At 55.0% G+C, this 21,263-nt stretch overlaps 1 protein-coding gene across 1 annotated transcript; it reads left to right on the forward strand.

Annotated features, from left to right (window-relative positions):
* Positions 1–110: 110 nt before the first annotated feature.
* Positions 111–20,939, forward strand: TSNAXIP1 (translin associated factor X interacting protein 1; the record flags this gene model as incomplete). Its single annotated transcript, XM_084270067.1, has 16 exons — positions 111–880; positions 3,596–3,647; positions 3,736–3,785; positions 5,381–5,504; positions 6,884–6,977; positions 9,931–10,127; positions 11,019–11,154; positions 12,751–12,917; positions 14,254–14,413; positions 15,122–15,252; positions 16,397–16,525; positions 17,590–17,751; positions 18,545–18,654; positions 19,399–19,522; positions 19,843–19,949; positions 20,710–20,939. 16 exons carry the CDS (start codon positions 111–113, stop codon positions 20,927–20,929), a joined length of 2,733 nt encoding a protein of 910 aa, XP_084126193.1. The 3' UTR covers positions 20,930–20,939.
* Positions 20,940–21,263: the final 324 nt, after the last annotated feature.

Below are 21,263 nucleotides of genomic sequence, written 5' to 3' on the forward strand. Positions count from 1 at the left end.
AATGGCGTGCGAGCGTGGCCACAATGGGGCCGCGCTGCCCGACGGGAAGCGGAGTCCGCGCCGCGCGTCCCCACCCGCCCTTGGCGCCCGCCGGGACCGCGAGTCCCGGAATGCCGCGCGCCCGGAGCCCCGCCCCTCCCCGCGGCGCGTTGCACGCCGGGAAGCGTGTTCCCCGCTCCTGCCGGCCCCGCTGCGCGCCGCCAGCTGCGGGACTCCCCTTCCCGGCACGCACCGCGGCACCGGGCCGCCCCGGGGGCCGCCTCCGCGCCTGCCGGCCTCCGCCGGCCGCCTCCGCGCAGGGGCCGGTTTCGGGCCGCCCCGCCGCGGGGGCGGGCGGCGCCGTTCCGGCGGCCTCGCCCCGGGTCCGCCCGCTCCGCAGAGCCCGCCTTCCGCCGGGGCGGGGCCCGGACGCGCCGGGGCCGCCGCGGTTGGCGAGCGGCAACGGGGCGTCAGGCACTGCCGGGGCAGCTATGGCGGCACGCGAGAGGTCCTTAGGGGGGGTCTCCATAGCGACCGGTTGTAACAGCGTTGGCCGCGCGGAGAATGGCGGCGCGACGCTCCCCGCCGGGCGGGTAAGGGGACACCGGCACCCGGGGCGGGGGGGGCAGGGCCCGGCCCAGGCCCGGCGGCGCCTCCCCGGCGCTGCCACACGCCCGACCTGGGAGGCCGCGGGCACCGTCACCCCGCCCGCCGAGAGCCAGAGCCGCGGCTGGGCGCAGCCGCCCGGGGAGAGGCGGACGGGCCCCGCGGGCGGGGGGGACCTGGGTGCGGGGATCCTGCCCCCTGTGCCGCGCCTCTCCCGCCTCATTGTTCCCTCGGCAGCGCGTCCGTCCGAGCCGGGCAGAGGCAGAGAGGGGCCTGTTCTCGAACGGGACGGCGGGTGGAGGGGTGTCCTCCAGCGCCCGGGTCCTTCCTGCCCCCCGAGAGGGCGGAGCTGCTCCCCATGGAGCGCCAGGCTCGGGCTGTCCGTGCCCCAGCTCAACTAACGCCGCGTTTCACTCACGGGAAGAGCTGCAGACTCTTTTTTTCTTTCATTTATCGTGCTGTGGTGCCTGGGCACCGGCACCTTTCAGTTCCTCTTGTCGTGTGAGTGAAAAGCCGGCTGGTCCTTTGAGTGTGGAACTGGGCGTGAGTTGAGCTGCGGAGGAGGGGAAGGTGCATCGCTGGGTACTTGGGAGCCTGATTGTGTTTAAAAGCATGAAAAGCGCTGCTCAGGCTCTCAAACCACGAGTGAGATATGTTCGATGGTGGGTTTTGTACCGGAGGCTCTCAGCCCACTCTGCCATTCCGACCACGGGCCACTCCATACTCACCCGCTCCTTGGTCCGGGACCGCCGTGCGTTTCCGCGCCTCCCTGTAGCCAGGCACACATCCCAAGCTTCCCAGGCTTCCTGTGTTGGAGGAAGCATCCTTTCTTCTTCATGTCATCGTGCTGATCACCACGCACAGCTATGAGGTGCCCCCCCTGCCCTTTCGGCGGCGCTGAGCAGCTGCCGCTTTGCCCAGAGCTGGAGCTTGAGGCTGACAGTTTAGATGCTACAGCAGAGACCTGACAGCCCAACACCTCCCACCTGGCACCGTGCTGGCCCTCGGTGGGCTCCTGAAAGCTCGTCCAGCTCTCCTGGCACATGACTCCCCTGGGAAGCAGACAGGCAGAGCCATGGGTGTCAGTGCAGCGCCTACAACTTCACTGGGATCTCAGGATTGTCTTACTGTATTGTGACACCCCCAGTTTCCCCTAAAACACACGTGTTTACTTCTTGAAAGGCCTTTCTCCTGCGCTGGGCTCTGGATCTTGGGCAGACGTGACCCAGACTCAATCCCTGCTGTGCATGTCCTTAGTTCTGTGTATTACTGAGAGCTTCTTTCTGTCCATTGCACAGGGCAGCTCCCAAATCTTCCTCCAAGACTCCAGGTTCCCAAACACAGAGCAGCAGTCTGAAATCCATCCTGTCCAAGCAACGGACAACTCTGGTGAGTTGAAGAATTCCAGTGCAGCATCCAAACTATAACTGACTTGGTCAACTTTGGGTCTTCTTGCTGGAAGCACAGAATCACAGAATCACAAGGTTTAGCTTAGGATGGGACTGGTTGGACTTGATGATCTTAAAGGTCTTTTCCAACCCTGTGATTCTGTGATTCTGTAATGTGCCACTTCCAGGAGAAGCTGGATGTGCTACATTAGCATGAGGTCACTGAGTATTATTGTGTCCCCAGAGCAGGGACATTCTGTAAGTGCTGTCCTGGGCCTTCCAAGGACTTTCAGCTCCCAGCCAATTGGGGACTGTTTCTCCAACACCATCTTCCTGCTTCTTGCACTGAAATTAGGACAGTGAAACTTCAGAGGCTTTATGTTTAACTCTTTCAAGGCTTTGTTGCTGTCCTGCTGCATCAGATCTGCTGATGGCTGCTTTGGAAGGTTGACTCTCTCCTGGCCAGACCCAGGACAGCCAGGCTGAAGGTTGGGGTTTGAAAGTCAAACCCTCCTGTTTGCCCATGATTGGTTTGATTATTAATTACTTTTCTTGGGGGTAAATTTTACATTCAGAAGAGGGAGCGACTTGTATTGGACAATTGCATGCTAATTACTTGGTGGCAATAATGAAGATAAATTAGAGCAATCCTGCATAGCTAGCTTGGTTTACCACCACCACCACCACCAAAGACACAGTGAGAAAATTCCAAGATAGAAATGAAGAGACTCTTACAATTCCCAAATAGATTTTGCTTTCAGAGGAGCTTGCACTTCCCAAAGGAAAATCCATTTACCATGTTCCTTTTACTGTTCCTCAGACCTGGGTCTGTTCCTCAGACCTCGTTTGGTCCTGTGCCAATAGGAATTCAGCTGCTTTGTGTAGGGTCACCAACCCTCCCTTAAAACTCCTGATCTAAATGAGTTGATGCAGCTCGGTGCTTCCTGACCAGGGCACCCCCTGAGTGCAGAACCTCCCTACGCCGTACCTGTGGGGTTTGTGTTTCTCTCCTGGATTGATGCAAACATCCCACATCTCTGGGGGATGCTGTAGTCTCCAGCACTCCCAGTGTTGACTGATAAACCATTTTTCACCCAAAGATGCAAACAGTATATAAATATCTCAATTGTGGGACACAGGGGGCCATGGGCAGCCTCTTCTCAGTGTCTGTGGGGACAGGACAAGGGGCGATGGGCTCAAGTTGGAGCACAGGGAGTTCCCCACCAACATGGGGAAGAACTTCCAGGTGAGGGTGAGGGAGCCCTGGGTCAGGCTGCCCAGGAGGTGTGGAGTCTCCTTCTCTGGAGAGATTCCAGACCCATCTGGACACCAACCTGTGTGCCCTGTCCCAGGGACCCTGCTTTGGCAGGGGGTTGGACCTCATGAGCTCTGGAGGTCCCTTCCAGCCCCTGTGATCCTGTGATTCCCCACAATCACGACCCGTAGGCAGCATGAGTGGTGGCTCCCAGGGGGTGGTTCAGAGGTGTCTCACAATTGGTCCTGGTCTGGGAAGGAGATTTCTTCAGAGAAGAAACCCAAAGTTTCCCTGGGTTTGAGGAGTGGCCAGTCCTGGCTGCAGAGCTTAGGGGGGCGGTGCGGGTGCTGTCTGGCTGTGCTCCTAGGCGGCTGTACGAGTCTGGGTGTTGTCTCTTTGCTGTGAGTCGTAGTGCTCAGGTACAGCAAAGGGATTCTCTCCTTTCCATCCCCTCAGCTTTCTGACAGAGGCTATTTGTCCATCTGGCCTGCGTCTGTATCCGGACAGACCGTCCGAAGGAATCATAAACCCTGCTGTGCCCCAGAGGAGACACAGAGGTGAGTTCAGCCTGTACCCCGGGGAAAGTCACCTCATCACTGGAAGCAGGTCTGGAAAACCATCACCTTAATGAGCAGAACCTCTTCCTCCAGTGTTGGTACAACAGTGATGCTGGGTTACCCCATGAGTGCAGCGTGACATCGCTGGCTCTGCCCAGCAGCTCTGTAGGCGCTGTCAGTATTGATGTGAGTCGTGCTGAGGGTGAACATGGCCATAAAGTGCTGTCATTTGATGATTCATTGACTGAGGTAATGCAGAGTCCTGCCCAGGCCCCAGGTGCAGCAGCAGGCCCTGCCAGCCCTTTCCCAGTCCGAGGTGTCGGGGTGCTGGGCTCTACACCGGTTCTGGTACCCAGCTGGGTGACCTGGGACCAGGTGCTGTAAGAAGAGCTGTGTGAAGCCTTCAGCCACACTCACTCACCATGGCTCCTTGCTGGAGTTATGCTGTAGCCATTTGTCATGCACCTCACTGATCCCAGCCTCTGACCCTGCTGGGCACTGCAGCCTTGCCTGGCCATCACTGAACGATGGTCAGAGAATGTCTAAGGTTGGAAAAGACCTCTGAGATCATCAAGTCCAACTGTCTGCCCAACACCACCACATCAACTAACCCATGTCCTGGAGGGACAGTCTCCACCACCCCTCTGGGCAGGCTGGTCCCAATATCCAATCCCTTTCAGGGAAGAACTGGTTCCCAATATCCAATCTAAACCTTCCCTGGCATAACTTGAGACCATTTCCTCTCATTCTATTGCCAGTTCCTTGGGAGAAGACCCCCACCTCACTACACCCTTGTTCCAGGGTGTTGCAAGAGAGTGCTCAGGTCTCCCCTCAGCCTCCTCCAGGCTGAACGCCCCCCAGTTCCCTCAACAGCTCCCCATCAGACTTGTGCTCCACGATGATGCTGGCTACCCTCAGGGGACCTGCTCTGCGACTCTTGTTCAAGCCCTGTGCCATCCAAGGCACCTGGCTGGGTAGGTCACTGTCCCCACTTGCCTTGCTCTCACCCTGGGGAGTCCTGGATCCCTTTCAGCACCCACACCCCAGGGGTGGGGGAAGAGGTTGCAGAGCCTGTTGGTGCACTCAGGGCTCCAATGGACTGCAGGACACAGTTGTGGATGATATGATAAGGACAGATGGGCTTTTTAATTCCAGCTGGTTTTAATAATTTGGATGATGACATCCAGCAAAGGGACATTTGCCCTAGAACCTCCTGAGGAACCTAGAATCTCAGGACACGTTCTGTGTTCTCACTTTTTGTCCAACAGCTGTTTTCCCTGACCCATTTCAAACAAGGTAATTAGTACTTAACTCTTTTTCTGACACAGAGAACCCACTCACTTGGCTTTTTGTACCAAAACACCATGATGAAGCTCTTAAACTGAAGAGTAGCAATAGCAGAATGTCCTGAATAGATTCTTGCTCCATGGGGAATTTTAAATCATCCATTGTATGCTTTGGGAGAACATACATATCCTCCAGGAAAAAGCCCTGCTGTGAAGCAGTGGGAAGGGAAACTGGTTCACTACAAGTTCATTCTCACATACATGACACACATAAGTCCATGTGTCTGTCCTTTCCCTGTGTCTCTGCAGCAATAAACAGGCCCTTCTCACCACGCCGAAGCCACCATACTTGGAGCAGCTGGAGTCCTACCTAAGGAAAGAGCTGCAGTCTCTTGAACTGACTAAAAACCACTGCCAAGAACTGAAGTTGCAGGTCTGATATGAGGTTCTCTTGACTTGAAACTATGTGCTGGGATGGATGACTTGAAGTGGCCATCCAAAGGAAAAAGTAGCTGAGAGTAGGCACCAAAGGGTAGTGTTGGATGAGTGGGTTTGCAGCTCATCGGAGAACTCGCCCAGAAACAGGTTGTTTATGTGTTGGGTTGCTGCTGTTTGCATGTGGTTGGGTTGTTCACATCTTCTTGGGCTCTCCACATCTTCTGTAACAGTTTTCCATCTTCAAGTCAAAGCCCAAGGCATCAGAAAGGCATGGTGATGTAATGTGGGTGTGAAGCAGATTTACACACCGACTGGTGTGTAGGTTCCTGCCTAAACCCATAAAGCAGCAAGTTCAGAGGTTCCCCAGTTTTCAATGCAAAACCTCTCATTTCTGAAGTCAGGTTTCTGTGGGTGACAGGAAGGGGCTTTGTCATCGAGCCTAACCAGCATCCCCAAAATTCCTAGTTACTAATGGGTCTGATCCCAGGGGATTTGTTGTGAATGTTTGAGGAGACATCAAGAACCTCGCAGAGACATTGAGAGCAACCACTGAATTTAAAACCCAGGTAAAGGGGGAGTGGGCACACCTCCTTTGGGAACATCCCATGGGAAGCTTGTGTTTGATTTACTCTGCACCAGTTAATTCCAGTTCTCATTCCCAAAGGAACCCCGTAGTGACAGGGAGGGAAAGCAGTAGATGGAAGAGAATGAAAGGAAACAATGAGTGACTGATAGCAAGAGAAGATAGGGGCTTCATCACTGGGGGGGTTCTTGACAGTCTGTTTCACTGTCTTACCTGGCATGTTTCATTCTATGTCGTAGTGAGGTGCACTCAGGGAGAGCATCCTTTGTTGCTAGTGAAGTCCTCCCAGGGCCCAGGCACAGCTGTGGAGCTGGAATGTCCTCTCTCCACAAGTCTTAGCCTGCTGAGAAGGACATCTCCAGGGAGACTCTGCTCTGTGGAGCTTGCCATTTAAATTAACACAAGGCCAACCCAAAGCAGCCACAGGCTCCTGTTACACACCTTGAACATCCCTGACCTCACCTCCACCCTGTAACTTGAGCTGAGTCTGCTCCAGATGACCAGTATCATTCTCACCCTGGAGCTGTGCCTGGACAGATGTGATGAAAGCTCAAATCTTTGTTTGCCCTCCATCGTGCCATGGTGCCCATTGGCAGGGGAGAGAACCCCAGCTACATGAGGAATCAGGGGTGGCAGACCAGAGATGGGAGACACAGGTCACCTTGTGGGAGCAGTGTTTTTGTACTCCCTCTCACCGTTGTTACGTGATGCCAGCGTTGGCCAACCCAGCAATGGCTGGACTCTGACAAAGGGGCCACTGGCTGTTTCTCAGGCTTGCTTTCTTCTCTCAGCCCTACAGAGACATCTTTGAGTCCATCTTAGAGACCTTCACGACCTACAGTCCCTTGCTGGCAGCTATAAAGAAGGAATATGAAGTTACTTTGGGTAAGCTCTTGGACTTAGACCTTTGGGGGAAACCCACCATGGGAGCCACATCCTTAGGGAGCTTGGTTGGGTCAGACAGACAGATGAACAGCCTAAACAGATGTCAGCTGGTAAAGCCAACATTCTGGTCTGCCAGGTCTGTAGGATGAAGGTGTTGGAGGCTTGCCTTTCCCTGGGCTGTTTCAGATTTTGACAGAGGTTTTCAGTCTCCATCACATGCAGAGTTCAGGCTGCAGCTCGAGGGGTGGCTGGGACAGTCGCCTTTACAGCGCAGTGGATTGTCCTGATCTCCCTGGCTGTGCTTGCTTACATGAAGCTGGGATTGCTGCTGGAGCAAGGCAGGGCAGAGAGCTGAGATGGCTGTTCCCTGCCCCTTCTCAGGGTGCTTTAACTGCCTGGCCTTCCACACCATGGGGAGATGGTACTTTGTGAACAACCACAGTGTGCTGGGAATAGGCCAGGAGCTCATGTCACACCGGGCACTGGGCAGCTGTCAAAGGGCAGCAGCGTGCTGCTGGCACAGTCTCTTGAAGGACATGTACTGTTTATCCCAGGACTACCCAATCATCCTGAGGAGCAGCCCTGCTGAGAAGGACCTGGGGGTTCTGGTGGGGGAGAAACTTCCCATGAGCCAGCAGTGGCTCTTGCAGCTCTGAAGGGCGATGGGATCCTGGGCTCCATCAGCAGAGGGGTGGCAGCAGGGACAGGGAGGGGATTGTCCCTCTCTGCTCTGTCCTCATCAGGCCCCAGCTGGAGTCCTGTGTCCAGAGCTGGGCCCCCAATGCAAGAAGGATGTGGGACCGTTGGAGAGGGTTCAGTGGAGCCACGAAGGTGATCAGAGGGCTGGAGCAGCTCCCCTACGGAGAGAGGCTGAAGGTGCTGGGCTTGTTCAGCCTGGAGAAGAGAAGGCTGTGGGGGGACCTCACTGCAGCCTGACAGTCCCTGAAGGGAGCAGAGGAACAGGAGGGGAATCAGCTGTTCCAAAGGGCAGCCACTGGCAGGACAAGGGGGATGGAGTGAAGCTGAAGGAGGGAAGGATGAGATGAGATATTGGGAGAAGTTCTTTCCAGAGAGAGTGGTGAGGGGCTGGAACAGGCTGCCCAGAGAGGGGGTAGGTACCCCATTCCAGGGGGTGTTCAAGGCCAGGTTGGATGGGGCCTGGAGGTTGGTGTCCCTGCCTGTGGCAGAGGGTTGGAGCTCTGTGACCCTTGGGGTCCCTTCCAACCCAGACCAGTCAATGATTCTATGATAGTTCTTCATGAAGGACAAAAATCTTTCTTTGCCCAATGTCCTTCAACTAGGTGAAGGAGTCAGTTTTAATCGCTGCTCTAACACATTTGGTTTTAAGTGCTTCCTGCCAGAACTCATCAATAGAAATTTCTTGGCTTCAGCTCCCAGGACAGTTACCGATGTCCCCGCTGTCGCTGAGAGCACACTGCTTTCTGAACCTCTTTTATTTTAAGCCTTTGTTTACTGACTCCTCTGTGCTGCTTGGGTGGGATATCTCCTGGGTTTTTTCCCCTTGGAAGTCCCTGTGTACCCAGCAGAACATCTCTCTGGTGACAGCTTTATTTTTGGAAACCAGCTGTGTGCCAGTGAGCCGGTGTGCCAGGGGATCCAGGCTACTCCAAGCTCTAAGAATAAACCAAACAGGAGATTTATTTATTTATTGAAGTTGGGATCAGGATCCTCCCACCTCTTTGTATATTGAGGCCAAGCTCATTTTCCTAATTACAGATTGGTACCTTGCTAATGAGGCCGGCGTGGCATCCACCCCCTTTCACTAAGGCTACTGGCTGGGGTTATCAGAGGCTGATTTCAAGGTCTCCTCCTTCCCACCTCAGTCAGACGTCTGTTCACCCACCTGGCCAAGGAAGAGGTGATCTCATCCAACAGCTTCCAGGTCCCCACCCCCTGCACCCGCTCTGCCAGGCACCTCTGAGAGCTGAGTCAACTCACCCAGCAGGAAAAACGATGACCAAGAGCTGCAAAGTTTCCTCCTCGTTTAGTGGGTTGTGTTGCTCAAGGAAGTGTCTGTCCAAGTGTCTGAGAGCAGAAAGGGCAAAAGGGAAGAGAAAAGGAAGGAAATACCCTGCTCTGTAGAACCACAGCCCCGGTTCAAGGCCAGGTTGGATGAGGCTTTGGGCACCCTGAGCTAGTGAGGGTGTCTGTGTGTGTCACAGGGGGTTGGAACTAGATGGGCTTTGAGGTCACTTCTGACCCAAAGCCTTCTGTGATTCTGTGAAGCAGGATGTGGGATCCCAGTCAAGCACTGTCACAGGTTCCTTGGGAAGGGATCTGCAAGAAAAATATCAAGGTAAAGGGGAAATAGCTGAGAGAGAAAAGCAGGAGGAGCCCGTGAGCTCTTCACTAGGTGTGCTGGAGAGGAAGGCACAACAAGAGAGGTCAAGGCACACCTCAAAAGAGGGAAGGGTGGGTAGACAACACACCTGCATGCCACAGGTTGCATGAGACCACGTGTTTGGGGAGCAGGAAGCAGAGGCAAGGCTCCAAAGAGCATGCCTTCACAGAAGAGGGCACACTGCTAATTGCCAGTTGTCTTGAGCCCCACGTGCTGCCTGTGCTTAACTGGTGACACCTTCCCACCTAAGGGAGCACGATGAAGCCATCGGTGCTCATCCTGTCTGATCAAAACATTAAATACTCAAGAAAACAAAAGAAAATACTATTTGTCCTTTGTTTTCCAAACCAGGATAACCAGCCTGAGCTGAAATCAAATCCTTATCTAACGAGCCTAATGAATTCACATGCACAGCTAGATAAGCAATGGGATAGAACCCCGACCGATGCTACTGCCACTCCATCAGCACTTGCTAGGCCAACCAGTGACAGAGCCACGTTCAGTCCCAGTTCCCACCAGCACGGTTTTGGGGTTGAATGTCTGACAGTAAAGTTGTTGCTCACTGTGAGAACTCACCTCTGCTTTCTTTAGCTGATCAGAAGAAGACAATTCGTGCCCTGGAGCACCTGAAGACTAAGATCTCAATTGTGTCTGAAGAGTGCACCCAGAAGACACTGGCAGTGCAGGAGAAGACCAAACATGAAATAAATATGCTCAAACAAGAGAAACAACATTTGCTGAAGCTCATTGACAACATGAAGGAAGAGAAGAGTTCTCTTCAGACTCAGGTAAATGAGACAACGATGCGTTGACCCTTCCCCAGCATCAGCTGGATGCATTTCGTATCCCTGACCTCTTACCTCCCGCCCCTCGTCCTTCAGTGCCAGTAGAAGTTCTGGCACAGGCACTCAACATCTGGCCCAGGGACAATGCTGGGTCTTGGTCACTTCCAGAGAATATCCTGTTCCCTTGGGACGGGCTGTACCACCTCTCGTTGTATCTGTCTCTTGCAGAGTCACGCTTGAAGGAGGGGAGGAAATCAACATCCAAAGGGGTTCAGCCAGGAGAACAGCTGCCTATGGCATCAGACCCGTGAGGGCACAGAGGGAGGACAGGGACAGAGCTACAGCAGAGCTCAACAAAGACCAAAACCTTTGGCCTGAGCTTAAACAGAGCTCCTTGCTGTGGTCAGGCCTGTGTGGATGCATGTCCAGCAGAGGCAGATCAGGACAGTTAAAGTCCTTGGGGCCCTGACAGCTACTGTAGCTAATTCAGGAGTTATCAAAGACAGGTTGGCTGGAAGCAACACCGAGAGTTCACAAGCCCAACAAGATATTCCAGACCCATCTGGATGCTGACCTGTGCAACCTGTCCTAGGGAGCTGCTTTGGCAGGGGTTTGGATCTGATGAGCTCTCAAGGTCCCTTCCAGCCCCTACGATTCTGTGACTCTGTGACACCCTTTGTGTGCTATTTCCACATTTGAACCCATTGTATTTCTGCCCAGCCCACCCTTTCCTACAGTGACATCACTTGCCCACTCTCCTACTCCAGCTTTTCCCACGTAGTGTCCCGTATCCCACTCTCTGCTCCATATTTTCTGCTCTAAACCTGCTAACCCTGTCCCAGAGGTCCCACTGCTGCCATGCTGCCCATCAGTTCCAGCCTCTGTTTCCCACAGGTGGAGCATCTGCAGAAGAGCGTCACAGTGGAGTACACTCGCTACCTCAACGAGCAGCATGCCCACAGGATGCTCCTGGCACAACTGAACAGTATGCACTGTGAACAGCAGGACAGGACACAGGCCCAAGCCCAAGGTAGAGCGAGTGGGTCTCTAGGAACCTGTCCCACATGGGGACACAGACACACACACCCTGGGGTGCAGCATTGCCCTTAAAATGCAGAGTAGCTCTGAAATACCTCCAGATGCACTTTGGTTCTTTAAAAACAGTGTGACAAATTCATGGCCAAAACACCCACAAAATGGGTAGGAAAGGGAAGAGGCAGAGATGTAGCATTGAATCATAGAATCATAGAATGGGCTGGGTTGGAAGGGACCCCAAGGGACACAGAGCTCCAACCCCCTGCCACAGGCAGGGACACCAACCTCCAGGCCTGGAGCTACACAAGGTTGCCCAGGGCCCCAGCCAACCTGGCCTTGAACACCCCCTGGGATGGGGCACCCACTCCCTCTCTGGGCAGCCCCTCACCACTCTCTCTGCAAAGAACTTCCCCCTCCCTCCTTCAGCTTTACTCCATCCCCCTTGTCCTGCCAGTCTCTGCCCTTGTAAAAAGCTGATTCCCCTGTACCTTCTAGTCAGATCTGTATTCCTGTCTGCTCTTCCTTGGCACAACAGGGACACTGAAGGCAGGAGCTGCCCAGTGCCAAGGCTCCCTGTGTTACTTGGCTGCAGTGCCAGCCATCAGCACAGCTCACCCAGCCCCAGCCGCAAGGGTGGGCAAAACTCCTGAAATTCAGGTGTCACAAATACCGGGCACGGAGGGTACTCGTGGTGACAGGGACCTTTTTGAGTCCCTGTTAATCCACAGTTGGGTTACAGACACCCACAGTGCCACCCATGGAGCCACGGTGGCTGCCTGAGGCTCTCTGCCTGGGATCCTCTCTGTTAATCACAGCCAAGCCCCAGCTTTTGAGTGCGGCTGTGTGTGGGGAAGAGGGGCAAGGCAGCAGGGGGACCCCAAGCACTCCCATATACTCCTGACTGTTATTAATAATAGTCCAGTCTCTACCTATTTGGCTCTTGCCAACACTTTCTGGGCAAGAAAGGGAGGGGATTGTGTCCCTGTACTCGGCATTGGTGAGGCTGCATCTCAAGTGCTGGGTCCAGTTCTGGGCTCCTCACCATAAGAAGGACATTGAGGTCCTGGAGTGAGTCCAAAGAAGGACAACCAGGCTGGGGAAGGGGCTGGAGGGCAAATCCTCTGAGGAGCAGCTGAGAGCTGGGGGTGTTCAGCCTGGAGAAGAGAAGGCTGAGGGGAGACCTTATCACCACCTCCACTGACCTGACAGGAGGGTGCAGAGAGGTTTTTTCAGCCAGGGGACAGGAGATGGGACAAGGGGAAATGGGCTTAAGCTGTGCCAGGGCAGGGTCAGAGCAGATGTGAGGGGAAAGTTCTTCCCTGAAAGAGTTGTGGGGCTGTGGCACAGGCTGCCCAGGGAGGGGGCTGAGTCCCCACCCCCGGGTGTGTTTAACAGAGGGGAGATGAGGTGCTCAGGGAGCTGGTTTAGCACAGGACAGGAATGGATGGACTCAATGATCTTAAAGGTCTTTCCAACCTTGTGATTCTGTGTGTGATTTCTGGGTTTCTGTCATCTAAAATCTTAAGCAGTTTCAAAAGCTGCAGCTGCAGTTTGTCCATCATGAGCTTTCAGCACTGGCTGTTGTTTAAAGACAAGGGTGAAGATGTGCAGAAGTTAATGTTGGCATTGAAGGTCACTCAGCGGGACCTCACAAAAGCCCAGGTGAAGCTGAACAAAATGGAAGCAGACTATGGAGATGTGGTGCCCAGGAGAGATTTTGAAGCACTGGAGAAAAAATACTCTGATTTACTCCAGGAGGTGAGCACAGCTTCTTCTTTCCGAGCAACACCGCACAGCCAGACGTACCGCGACGCAACACTGTTGGGGTTGGGATGGGGGCTCAGCACAGCGTGACCCTGCGTTAGGACAGTCCCTGTTCTCCAGGCATGAAGGACACGAGACAGCGCTGCCCTCTCATCCCTAAAACTGCCCCCCGATCACAGTCACACTCAGAGTGATTGTACCGTCCTGTTCTTGTGCCGTGGTTGTACCATCACCCCCCCTCCACAGCAGGTTTAACTGGGTTAACACCACAAAGGCAGCGATGGCCCCCAGAGAGCCCAGGGGCTGCAGCTGGGGAACCACTCTCTGAGGTCATTGCATACGTAAATAAGGGAACTAGGGTCACCTCACATACATCACCCAGTTTTGCCCAAGCCACAACTAACAGAAACTATTGCTGGGCTACAGATGCTTCTCTGTCTAGCTGGGTTTTTGCCTTTTCCAGTAGTATTAAACATCATCTTTTGTCTGCTGGAACTCCAAGGTCATCAACCCAACGCTGGGGCTCATCCAGGCATTTTCCAGCTGTGAAAGGAGCAGACTAGGTCCTTCATGCCATATCTGTTTGCTGCCTTTCCAGAACAAAGGTTTGGCTGCTCAGCTGGCACTGGAGCAATGCCACATCACTTGCAGGACAGCAAAGGGATGGGGGTCTTCTTCTGACCCTGCGGTGACAGAGTGGCAGCAATCAGACCTCTAAAAGGAGCATAAGGAAGAGAACACATTAGGTCCCACCACCCAAGGAGGGATGGATGAGGACATCCAGGAAGGCCAAAAAAAATAGCGTTACCCATCTTGGTGCTTCAGAGAAGCAACACTGGGCTCTTGGAGATGCATTTGGACAGCTCTGTTCCAGCACAGCTTGATCCACCGCTCGTGTCCCTCCACTGCAGCATAAACAACACAGACACGGCCCTCAAAACCCAAGCTGGAGCTGAGGTTGTCTCTGCATCACGATGCAGTGGTGGAGCAAAGATAAATCGTATCAAAAAGAAACCCTAAATGAGCATGGTGGGTCCGAAGGGGATGCCTGTGAAGAGTCCTAGAACAAACCTCAGTGTTTCTCCCACTCTCTCCTAGCAGATTAAGATCTATTTTGAAACACAATCCCAGGCATAAAACCCACTGGCATGTTTTGCCAGGAGGTTTTGTAAATGGTGACAATAAAATTTAACAAATTATTTCTTTTTCTCCCAATCTAGAAGCCAGGAGCCAGGGACAGCTCTCCCTAAGTCCTTGAGCGACACCGATGCCCAGCGGAACTGCCTGGCAACAACAGAAAACTCCTCTTACTCCTTTCTGTGTCCTTCAGATGAAGCCCCTGCAGGAGGATCTTGATGAGCTCCGTAACAAGTACGAAGTGCTGCTGGAAGCCCACAGGGAGACCGTGGCAGAGCGAGACAGCCTGTGCGCCCAGCTGGAGCAAGCACAGCGCAGCTGCACCCCCCGGCCCAGCTGGGCCAAGTGCTCAGGTGCCAGCTGTGTTGGCAGTGGTCAGCTCGTCTTTAAACACCTCACTGTGGGGCTGCTCTTACCTGCAACAGCCTGTTTCCTCCTCAGCTTTTAGGCAGTGGGCTGAGGGAGGAGAGTTTGCAGAGTGTTTTGGTTTGCCTTGGGCATCTTAGGAGACTCCCTGGATGTCTGGAGACCCGTATCTGTTAGAAGGGTCCTCCTGGGATCTGCTAGCCCTGTCTGGCTCGCCCCTGCTCCAGTGTGGGGCCTCTCCATAGGCTGCAGGTGGGGTCTGGGCCTTTTCCATGAGCTGTGGGGGACACCCGCTCCACCATGGGTTTCTCCAGGGGCTCAGGGGCATCTTTCTTTCCAGCACCTGGGGCGCCTCCTCTCCCCCCTTCCCTGCCCTTGGTGCCTGTACAGCTCCTCACACCTTCTCACTCCCTTCTCTGGGGCACAAAGCGGCTACTGGCAGGTTTTTCCCCCTCACTGTGACTCCCAGAGGTGCTGTGACCATCCCTGATGGGCTCAGCCTTGGTCAGCAGCGACTCCGGCCTTGAGCCGGCTGGTGTTTGCTCTGTGGGGCTGCAGAGAGCTTCTGGCTGCTCCTTGCAGCAGCTGCCCCTGCAGCCCTCCCCTCCACCAGAACCCAGCCACACAAACTACGACACTGGTAGGTGTGGGCATATTCTCCTATTCCAGCAGCTCAGTGTCTTTTTCTGTTGCAGAGGTGATTCCTGGTGGAGCTGACCAGTGGGGCAGCCTGGCCAAGGGGAAGAGCAGCGATGAGCTGGTGGATGTGCTTCTGGAAGAAATAGGAACAAGAAGGCTGAGAGACATCGACTTCTTCCCTGGATTGGTACGTACAAGATTTCTTCTCTGCTTGTTTCCCCCGAGATGAGTCGGTAATCAGGATCCATCAGGAAGGTTCCAGCTTTCATGGCTGGTGTCTTCAGTATTCACCTTCCCGTTGGCGTAACCACCAAGAACTCTCAAACTCGAGCACAAGAAGAGAGCTGAAACAGAGGGAACACGCCAAAGACTCAGCTGGATGGTTTGCAGTGATGCCACGTGAGTCATCTCACGTGCAGGTACTTCCAGTGGGGCAGAGCCCCTTGTGAACACCGCACCGGATCGCTCAGACACATGAACAGCTTCCTGCTGCCCAGGAGTCGTGTCATCCTCCTGTCCCTACCCCTGGCTGCCGGCAGCACCAGGGCAGCACCCGGCAGAGCGGCGTGTGTTTCCTCCCATGTCAGGTCTCTGCTGGTGAGGTGAATTCAGACAAGCACTGGAAGGCAGCAGCACAGCTTGGCAGGGGATGACTCCTTGGCATGGCATCGAGAAGTGAAGTCAGCTCGCAGCATCTCCATGCACTGCCCGGGACGTGGGGAGGCAGGAAGCAGGACAGGGAGAAGGGCATGTTGAAAGATTCAACGTCGTACTGAGAAGCTTGACCTGTCTTTGCCCTGCATTCCTGGAAGATATTTCCCAGAAAGATCTTTCCTCTTCTAGTTTCGCTGGGCAGAACCTCTCACACAGTGCCATTTTACCTAAGGATGAGGTCCAGCAGCTCCACATTGCCATGAGAAGGTCCCTCACCCTCTCTGCAGCCAAAATCTCCGCACTGACCACAGCTTCCAGCACAACACCGAGAGCTTTAGCATCACTCTGCTCTAACAAACACCGTACTGACTGCAAATCACAGTGGTGCTCAGCTATACTCACAGCTGCCCAGACACCACAGGGCCACACCAACCAAAATCACTCATGGACCAAGTTTTAATGGTGGGGAAGGGGCCGCGTGGCTGGTGCGGACCTACCTGGAGCAGCTGAGATACCCTGTGGAGGTGCTGATGGGCGGGTTTTATAGTTCTGGGAATGAGATCCACATGACTGACTTGTTTTAATGGCTTTAGGTGCCACCATCGTGGCTCTGGGGCTGCGTCACTGCCAGCGAGGCGTGTGCCTTTACCTATACCTGTGTTTGTTCCATTCCTTAGGGCAAAGATGACACGGTGCCTGCGTACCTGAGGCATGAAGGTGACGTCGAGAACAAAAAGCTGACTAAGAAGGCTGTGGTGAACATCCTGAAGGATGTGTGGAAGGAGAAAATTGCACTAGAACAGCAGGTTTGTCCCATTTTCCTCCTCCACAAACAGCATTTGCTACAGCCGGCAGCGCACTTTGGGTACCCAGGGTCTGACTCATGTCCTGCCGAGTGTGTCACCCCCACCGAGCCACGTAAAACCGTGCAAGAACGTGCCAGGCAGGGCTCTGACTCAGGAATTAGGGCAGTGTCACGTGGGTACATGGAGTAGCTCCATCCCCAGCCAAGATGCTTCTGGAGCTCCTGCTCCCAGCATGGCCAAATCCTTGGGAAGCAGCTGATGCCCAGCCACCAGCACAGCAAATCCAGAGGCATCCAGGGGCCTATACTGCAGTGGTCCAGCAAGAGCAGCTGGGATGTGAGCAAAGAGCCCTCCACAAGGCAGAGCGCAGTGGAGGAACCGCTGCGGTGGGCACCCCGAGTTCAACCAGCCATGTGTTGAGGCTGGGACCTCAGCTAGAGCAACTGCTGTTGTTCTTGGGGGGGTGCTCTGCAGGACCCCACACCATTCTGACTATGCAGCTTCACTTCTTCAGTGGTGGAAACTTGGGCAGCACCTGTGCAGCCAAAGCCAGACCAGGGTTTTCCTCCTGAGTTGATTTTAACTCACATCAACCTGTGATGGGTTGATGTGAGTTAAAAATCACATCATCATATGTGATGATTTTAACTCACATCTGCAGTATTTGGGCCCATGAGGGAGAGGAGGAGGTGCCATGACAGGAAAAACGAGGAGCAGGGACAAAAAACAATCTATGTCACCTTTTTTACCAGTTAAGAAGTGTTTTGCTTTGGTTACACCCAGCCCAAGGGATTTCCCCTTCCTCGTGGGCAAAGCGGGGGCATTGGGGTTGAGCTGGAGGCCCAAGGGGTGAGATGCGCGTTCTCTGCCGAGGCAGACAGACAGGCTGGCTGTCCGAGGCCGTAGGAGGCTCACAAAGAGAATAAAAACCTGGGAGAAACCTTTGGAATGAGCTGATGCCATGGCAGCCCCTGACTAGCCCTGAGACAGGCATCCCAGAGCTGGAGTCAGCAGATCTGATTGAGTTCAGCTGCTGAGGGGATTTCCTGGGGTCTCGCCCGCAGACAGGGCAGCGACACAGTCTGCCCGAGTTCTTTCTCAGCTACCTGCAGCAGAAGCACGGGGACGCCGCTGCCATGGAGTGGTCCTACAACCTCTATGAGAACATGCGACTCTGTCCATCCAACCCCGTCCTCAGCTCGTTCTACAATGTGCTCACTGAGAAGGTGGGTACCCCGCAGCCCAGCACCGCAGTCCACACCAGGCAGGGGAAGCGTTCCCTCCACAAAGCAGCTTCACCCCCATCCCTCCCCCAGCAAGCTGCATCTTCCCATGAGAATAAACACTGACCCACACTAGAGAGGGGAATGCCACACATGTGAGACCCTGCGGGCCCTTCCTGCTGCCCATGGAGCTTCTAGAGATCCCCGTTTCTTCTACATGCTTTGGTCTTGTCGTGTATGCCCCCTCTGATGGGGGTCCTGTTCGGATACCAACCTGGGCTCCTTCCTGGCTCCATCCTTGCCGTATTTGTGAAGGTCAGGATGCAGTTTCTGGCCTGGCAGCCTTGCTCCCAGCACCACCCCAGAGCTGGAGAGCTGTGATGGCATGGCCACGTCGTCCCCCCTCCCATAACAGAGACACGCAGCCCCCCCCAGGTCTCCCTACACCTACATGTGTCTTGCGTGGGAAGGGAGAGGTTGCTGGGAGCAAGGCGAGGAGGCTTCTGCCGCTCCAGGCGATGCAGGGAGTGCACCTGAGCATGCAGCAGCTGTCCCAGATGTGCTGGGGTGAGCCTCTGCCCCAGCCCCATTATCATCTCTGACCCCAGCGCTCCAGCAGCAGGACATCTGCTTCACAGCAGGTTGTTGGAGAAGCAGCTCGATTATTTATCAGGCACTAAGAGCCACTCGGTCACTGTGCCCGTCGAAGCGAGCGCGGTCCCTTTGCAGCTTTGCTTCCCTCTTGATGGAGCAGATGGGGCCATCACTGACCTGTAAACCTCCTTCTGCTTCCCAGGTGAGTGAAGACCACTACCACAGCCAGAATCGGATCATTTCCAACCTGCAGCAGGAGCTGGCTGCCCACGACAGCTCGAACAGCGGATCCCTCACCAGCGAGCAGTTCAGGCAAGTGCTCTGCCCGTGCCTGGCACCCCTCTGCTGTCAGGATGCCGCTGTGCCTGTCTGCCAGCAAATCCCTGCACAGGCAGCTGTAGCGAGTCTCTCCTTAACCCCAGCAATAGCCTTAGGGTGCTCTCAAAGCTGCAGGTTTTGAGCAGACGTGGGGTGCTTCATACCCACACGCAGCAAGGGGGCCCAGCAGCCTCTGCACCCCACCGTGGGCTGAGGAGACACGGGAGCCTGGGCAGTGCTCCCATGAGCTCCCACGACTGCTCCCACAGTATTTCTGGGAATTGTGCTATGGGTGCAAGGTTTGTCAGGCTTCTCCCAGCTCACTCATGAGCCGTGATGCCACAAGCATGACTCTGAGCGCAGCATTCCTTTGGGACATGGCACAGAAGTACCAGCTGCTTCCAGCACTTTGCTGGGAACACAGCTCTGCTGCATGCCCCACGACCAGTTCAGCCTGGGCTGCCAGCAAACCCATTCAGCCACGTTCCCAGGTTCCCTGCACGGCTCAGCACCCACCACTCTGCAGAGTCCTGGGCTCTGCTGAAAACATCGCCCTTGTTTCAGCAGCCAAATGTGCACATGCTTCTTAAGCCGCGTTTCCCATGAAAGCCAGGAATGAATTTGAAGGTCTGGCCCCAAAAACCTGGTAGCCTAAAAACCAGCCAGCTACACCAGCAGTGGGTAAGTGCTCGTACCGTAACAGCATCCACACTTCTGTCCCTGTCTGTCCCCGTGCAGCGCGGTGCTGAGGGAAACATTTCCCCTGAAAAGGAAGGAGTCGATCCAAGAACTACTAGATGTGAGCAGGGTCAGGCTGGACAGTGCCCAGGACCTCATCAACTACAGATCCTTATTCAGAGAAGTAAGCTGGTGATACTTAAGTTTTCCTTTAGCTTCCAACCAAGCCTGGTTTAGGGTTTGGTGGGTTTTGTCACTCCCTGGGTTCATCAGACTAACAAAGTGGCAGTGCCCACCGCAAGCTGTGAGAGCCAAAGGCCACCTGCAGACAGCGGCAACGCGAGCTCCTGCCTTCCCTGTGACAGGGGTTCATCCACATCCTTTATTGCCACTTCTCCCCTGGATATTCCATTCCTCAGAGAGCCAGCCGAGAGCTCACAGGAGGGGGAAGCCCCTCTGGCCTGGAGCAGACGGCAGCGCTAACGCACCTGGCATTTCTTGCAGGATGAGGAGGGGAACACCGAACCTTTCGTGGCAAAGCTCAGGAGCCAGGACGTCCGGGAGAAGCAGGAGTACCTGAGACAGCTGAAGAACGAGCTGGGAGATTTAACGTAGGCATGGAGGGAAGGGGTGGGAGGAAGAGCAGATCAGGACAGCGTGTCCGGAGGGAACCTGGCTGCAGACACAGGAGCGCGGGCACTACAGAGAGCCCCAGCTCAAATGTGGCAGTGAACCCCCAAACCTGGCTGAGCTCTGCTCAACAAAACCCCACACAGCATCCGCTCCTGACCCCACGTGGGGATCAGGTCTGCGGGGCAGACTGGCTGCACCAGCAGTCAGTCCCCTTCGGTACCCAGAGCCTCGTGTCTCAAGGCTCCTCTGCTCCCCAAAACCAACGGTCGCAGCCCCGTGTATCCTCGGACACTGGTTCTGTGGAGTGGAAGGGGCAAACGGGCCTGACAACTGTGCAAACAGGAGGCTGTGCAGAGAAGCAGCCTGGAGCCAGGCACCGGGTACACCCAAGGCGGGCAGATGCCCACTGAGTTGAGTCCTGCCTGAGCTGGGTGCAGAGTTAGCCAGGGAAAAGTTAGTTCTGGACCAAAGGCGAGCACAGCAGCGTGCCCCAGGGTGACACTGTGGTCTTCCCATGTTGTCATGAGTCTCAGAGCTCCTGACTTCAGATGGGAACTTCGCACTTTGCTCTCTATTGCACAGATGGGTAAAACCCAAAGGGTGGCTGGCAGAGGCAGCAGTACCGCAGGCTGCCTGTGCCCTGTGCTCCCAGCGGCACAGAGCCGCGCTCCTGCCGCAGACACAGCAGTGCTCCTGGCACACACAGGCCACAGCAGTGACCAGGGTGTCTTTGAACAGAGGTGTGAATGCCTGTGACCTGAAGACCGCTTTCCGTGCCATCGATCCCGATACCGACGCCCAGACCTTAGACACCTACGTGGGGCTGGTGTGCCGGGAGCCTGAGGACGTCGTAGATGTGGAAACTGCGCTGGGCAGGCTGCGGGCTGGGGACGTGAGGCGAGCTGGACCCTCGCCCCGAGAGGGAGGTGGGCAAGCAGAGTTCCAGCACTGCAAATAAAGAACCACTTGATCTCCAGGCACAGATACCTGGTTGGGAGTCAGGGTTATTCAGCCCAGAGCTGGAGCTTGAGGCTGACAGTTTAGATGCTACAGCAGAGACCTGACAGCCCACCACCTCCCACCTGGCACCGTGCTGGCCCTCGGTGGGCTCCTGAAAGCTCGTCCAGCTCTCCTGACACGTGACTCCCCTGAGAAGCAGACAGGCAGAGCCGTGGGAGTCAGTGCAGCGCCTACAACTACACTGGGATCTCAGGATTGTCTTACTGTATTGTGACACCCCCAGTTTCCACTAAAACACACGTGTCACTGCCTGTTTACTTCTTGAAAGGCCT

Source organism: Gallinula chloropus (assembly GCF_964237585.1).
Source record: "Gallinula chloropus genome assembly, chromosome: 13".
NCBI lineage: Eukaryota > Metazoa > Chordata > Aves > Gruiformes > Rallidae > Gallinula > Gallinula chloropus.